This window comes from Athene noctua, chromosome 9, assembly GCF_965140245.1.
Source record: "Athene noctua chromosome 9, bAthNoc1.hap1.1, whole genome shotgun sequence".
Lineage (NCBI taxonomy): Eukaryota > Metazoa > Chordata > Aves > Strigiformes > Strigidae > Athene > Athene noctua.
The window spans coordinates 13,596,698-13,601,396 of record NC_134045.1 but is presented as its reverse complement, the minus strand read 5'-3'; the positions used below and the strand labels follow the sequence as shown (position 1 = coordinate 13,601,396).

The following is a 4,699-nucleotide window of genomic DNA, read 5'->3' as shown; positions in this document are numbered from 1 at the left end:
TCCCGACCGCTGCCCCCGAGCCCCCGGCAGGCGCGCCCGGCCCCTCCCGCGAGCACAGCCCCCTGTCACGGCGGGTCCCGCCCGCAGCCGGCGGCTCCCACTGCCGGAGCGAGACCTTCCCGCGCTCCCCGGGACCGGGAGCCCCGGCACCACCGCGACAGCTCCGCCACAGGGCCGCGGGCAGGACCCTCGCCCCGCCCCGCCTCGTGACGTCTGACGCCGTCACCCGGCGGCGCTGCCGTGACGCCACCACGGCGCGACGACGTGCCCCGCGCGCGCAGCCTCCCGCCGCCGGGAAGGTCGCAGCGGTGACCGGCCCAGCAGCCGCCGCCATGTTGTCCGTGGCCGCCCGCTCCGGGCCCTTCGCGCCCTACCTGTCGGCCGCGGCGCACGCCGTGCCCGGCCCGCTGAAGCCGCTGGCGCCGGCGGTGGCGCGTCGGGCCGAGCAGGTGCCGCTGGACCCGAAGCAGCCTCTGCTCTGCCGGGAGTCGCTGAGCGGCCGCTCGGCCCGCGGGGGCCTCGTCGCTGGCTCCAGCCTCAACGGTGCGGGCCGGGCCCTGGGGGAACCGCTCGGGGCGGGGGCGGGCGGCGGTCGCCGCGTCCCATCGCACGTCTCCTGGGCCGAGCGGGCGGGATCGGGCCTGGCGGCTGCCTGCCGCCCGAGGCGGGAGGCGCCGGGGCTTCGCAGGGCTGCGGGCCGGGAGCTGCCGGCTCGTCACCGCTCGGCCTGGGCCGGCGGGGGAGGCGGCTGGCGAGGGTATGCTCCACGCTCGGGGTCGGGCCTGGCGGGCTGGGGGGAGCAGAGTCGTGACTGAGTTGAGAGGTTCTGGCTTTTGCTGCCTTTTTTCTTTAAAAAAATTACTTGATTGCCAGTTATCATTACTGTAACACGCGTTTATGGCTATAGAGTTAGAGGCACTTGAAACCCCGATTCCTTTCGATGAGTCTCGGGTGGATGTTTAGTTTGCGGTCGGGAAGACGCAGGAAAGTTCCGTGTAGTTCAATAAGGCGTTTAACCGAGCGTCGTCAAAGCAGAGGTGTGCGGTGAGCACACGGGGTATGTGAATTCACTATGTCAAAGCCATCGCTGTTTCCTCTTTTGGAATCGCTGGTTTCCCCCCCCGTTGGTGCAGTGTTCAGAAAAGCATCAGCCGGGTAAAGTTATTCCTGCCTCGTTCCTGCAGAACCAGCCTTTGGCCACAGGGCCCGATTGGCACGTCCTGGAGAGCCACGGCCCGGCCGATGCTGAGCGTGGCCCAGCAGTTTGCTTCGTGCTGTTAAGCAGGACATTGATAAGCCCTGGAGGTGGCAGTGCCTTGTGGAAGATGCTCTAGTGATCAGAACTACGTTCTTCACCTGATCCCTAGCTGTAAAGGATGTGTTCAGGTGAAAAATGTACAAATTTGTAACTAATGGAGCTGACATTTAGTCTTACTCTTAGTTTTAATTAATATCAAGCATGCTTTTCACTGAATAGAAGAAATTTTTAGAAGTTAATCATATTGCTTGTTACTAAATGTGAAATATTTTAAGTCTTGATACATGCTGGTAATACTAATTTCAAATAAATTAGTATGGTTTACTCTCAGAATTTTGAATTTCAGATTAAGTTCTCTGCAGCTAAAATCCTACAGCAAATACCTTCCCTGAATTACTTGTAAAGATATGTAAATATTTTCCCCATTATATTGCATATAAATCACTGAGAGTTATTTTAAGTACTTTGAGAGAACGGATTTTATTAATCTGTTAACTTTGTGCCAACTGCTAGGAAAAAAAAAGACTAAAATAGTTCTTTTCAGATAGCAAAGATTGCACTTTGGCAAGTAATGTGTTCTGTCTTTGGTGTGTTCTTTGGCTTACAGATTTTCATTGAGGGAGGCAGCTTTCTTTTGCTGGAGAAACTAATGGCATCACATCTTGTTAGGTTCACACACAGGTCTGACATGGGAATGCTTCTTGAAAAGCTTGAGAATTGGGTAATTATTAGCTATATCCCTAAATCCTTCTATGAAGTGAGCCTGGCAAATACGGGACTGCACATTTAAAAATTATTTACTGGGGCAGGTAGCTTTGACTACAGTTAATACCCAATACTGCGATTTTAGTCTTAAAAATGCTTAACCCCACACTTAAGTAACTTCTATGCCTTTAATAATCTTAAGTCAAAGGAAGGCACAAAAGTGTTGAGCTACAGATGTCCAAACTTTACTAAATCAGATTTCTTCACAGCAGGTTTTTTTCAAGAAAACATTTGAGTAGAAAACAGGTCTGTCTTTTCTTAGTTAGCCATGGTATCCTGCAGGAGTTGTTCCTTGAAATCTTCTAAAAAACCAGTTCACTCTAAACCTGGAACTCTGGCAGATTTTCCTGCATCCTTATCAGGCTTTGTGTGATTTTCAAAGAATGAGTAAAACAGTTTCACAAATCACCTGTTCATGTACCAAAAATAACTTCCTGGAAATAATTTTCCTGCAGCTTAAAATTGAAATGTATAACTAGTGGAGTCCTACCCAAACTTTGGAATAACTTTTACCCATTATTCCACAAATGCAATTTTGAAAGTATAACTTACAATATATAATAATATTTTAAATATTTTTTTACCTGAAAGTGTTGTCACTCAATAGTCTTTTTTTTTTCTTGCAGCACCTGCTAGCGTTCGTTTCGTCCATAATGATGTCGTAGTACCTGACTTCTCTGCCTATCGTCGTCAAGATGTGCTAAATCCCACCACGTCTTCTCAAGGCAGCAGTGACACTAGAAAAGGGTTTTCCTACCTGATGACTGCAACAACGTGTGTAGCAACTGCATATGCTGCTAAGAATGTTGTCACCCAGTTTATTTCCAGCCTGAGTGCCTCTGCTGATGTGCTAGCACTCTCAAAGATTGAGGTCAAGTTATCTGACATTCCAGAAGGCAAGAACATGACTTTCAAGTGGAGGGGGAAGCCCCTTTTTGTGCGTCACAGAACCCAGGCAGAGATTAATCAGGAAGCTAAAGTTGATTTGTCTAAACTGAGGGATCCGCAGCATGACTTAGACAGAGTAAAGAAACCAGAATGGGTCATATTAATAGGTGTCTGCACTCATCTTGGTTGTGTGCCCATTGCTAACTCTGGAGATTTTGGTGGTTATTACTGCCCTTGCCATGGGTCCCATTACGATGCCTCTGGCAGAATCAGGAAAGGTCCCGCTCCTTATAACCTTGAGGTTCCCATTCACCAGTTTGTTGGTGATGACCTAGTGGTTGTTGGCTGAGTAACAGTGTGCTTGCTCACTTTGATGTTCCTGTGAATGTACGCTCAAAAGGGTTAACCAAGATTCTGGAATTCTGTAAAACGAGGTGATCCTGAAAAACATGCTGGTTGTCTAGATTCTCAACCAGAAGTATGTTCCAGTACTTCCCTGTGTTCAATTTTAATAAAAACTTGGAGTGAGCACTAGTTTCTGACTTATGATAATGTGTATTTATTTGTGTATGGACTTCTGGTGTGTCTGGTCAAAGAGATGCTACAGCAGAGGCAGAATATGTTTATGGAGCCCTCCTGAAGGGCTGCTGGTTGTAGACAGACACGGAACTAAAAAGCCATTGTTTCCTTCATACCAGCTGTTTTCATTATTTGTATCTTTTGTTGTTTTTACTGTGTCATGGGACAGAACATCTTTTTTAAAAGATCTTGCTACAAACTTCTAACAGTGTTTGGATGTTTCAATATAGAATCCTGTGAGACACAATCCTTTTCCTTCCAATGTATTTTTTTGTTTGTTTTCAAAGCAAGTAAAGGAAAAAGTAAATTAAAACCTCCTAGAAAGAAAACTATTTTACATTGTTCAGAGGCAGCTTATAATTGTTTGGTTAGAATGAAAGCAGTATAGTTTTATGATGTGGACAAAAATAAGCATGTCATGTTAGAATTTTAATTTTTTGCAGATGAGGCTTGATCTTATGCATATCTAAACATCAGATCAGGTGCTTAGGGCACTGGAAAACTTGTGATACTTCCAAAAGAACTAAGTTGAGAAGGAAGTAAAAAGGGAAATCTGAGTTAGATGGAGGGTGAAAAATAAATCCTAAGAACCACTCAGTCTGGACTAATCCCTAATGTTAAACACTGGAATATTTTAAGACTCCATGATTTGAGTGAAAATTACTTCATATTGCATACAGGCTAAGCCAAATAAAGGTCAAGACTTTGAAACTTCTCTTCCCTTGCTGCTGACTCTGAAGGCATTGAGAAACAAATGCAGCCTGAAATAAGTCTTTTAGCCAGTGCTGGTTCTGCCAGTACAAAACGTTAGCAGTTAATTGCTTGGAGTACATGAGGAGACACCAGTACATGAGACACAAGGTTTGGTGTTTCCAGAACAACCAAAAACCCCACCAAACTGTCCTGTACTTCCTGTTTGCTTCCCATTCGTTACTACTGTTCTGTGCGTGCTTCCGTCTTTCACTGCATTAATGTACTCCCTCCAGTTGCAAAACAGTAAATATCATTCTCAGAATTCCCTGGGTCTGGAGTATTTAGCCTCACATATACCTCATGTAAAGCTGTGATGACAGGTAAAAGCTGAAGTTTTAAATAGGATTAATCAGACTATTGATGCATTTGGCTCACCTGTTCTCATATAATAGTGAAAAAAAAGACCACAAGTGACTACTACAGCAGTTCTTAAGTATGCATTTTACAGTATTTTAG

At 46.4% G+C, this 4,699-nt stretch overlaps 1 protein-coding gene across 1 annotated transcript; it reads left to right on the top strand.

Moving 5' to 3' along the window:
• The first annotated feature begins 265 nt into the window (after positions 1-265).
• UQCRFS1 (ubiquinol-cytochrome c reductase, Rieske iron-sulfur polypeptide 1) lies at positions 266-3,445 on the top strand. Its single transcript, XM_074913084.1, has 2 exons — positions 266-543; positions 2,650-3,445. The coding sequence occupies exons 1-2, from the start codon at positions 333-335 to the stop codon at positions 3,258-3,260; spliced, it is 822 nt and encodes a 273-aa protein (XP_074769185.1). The 5' UTR covers positions 266-332; the 3' UTR covers positions 3,261-3,445.
• Positions 3,446-4,699: the final 1,254 nt, after the last annotated feature.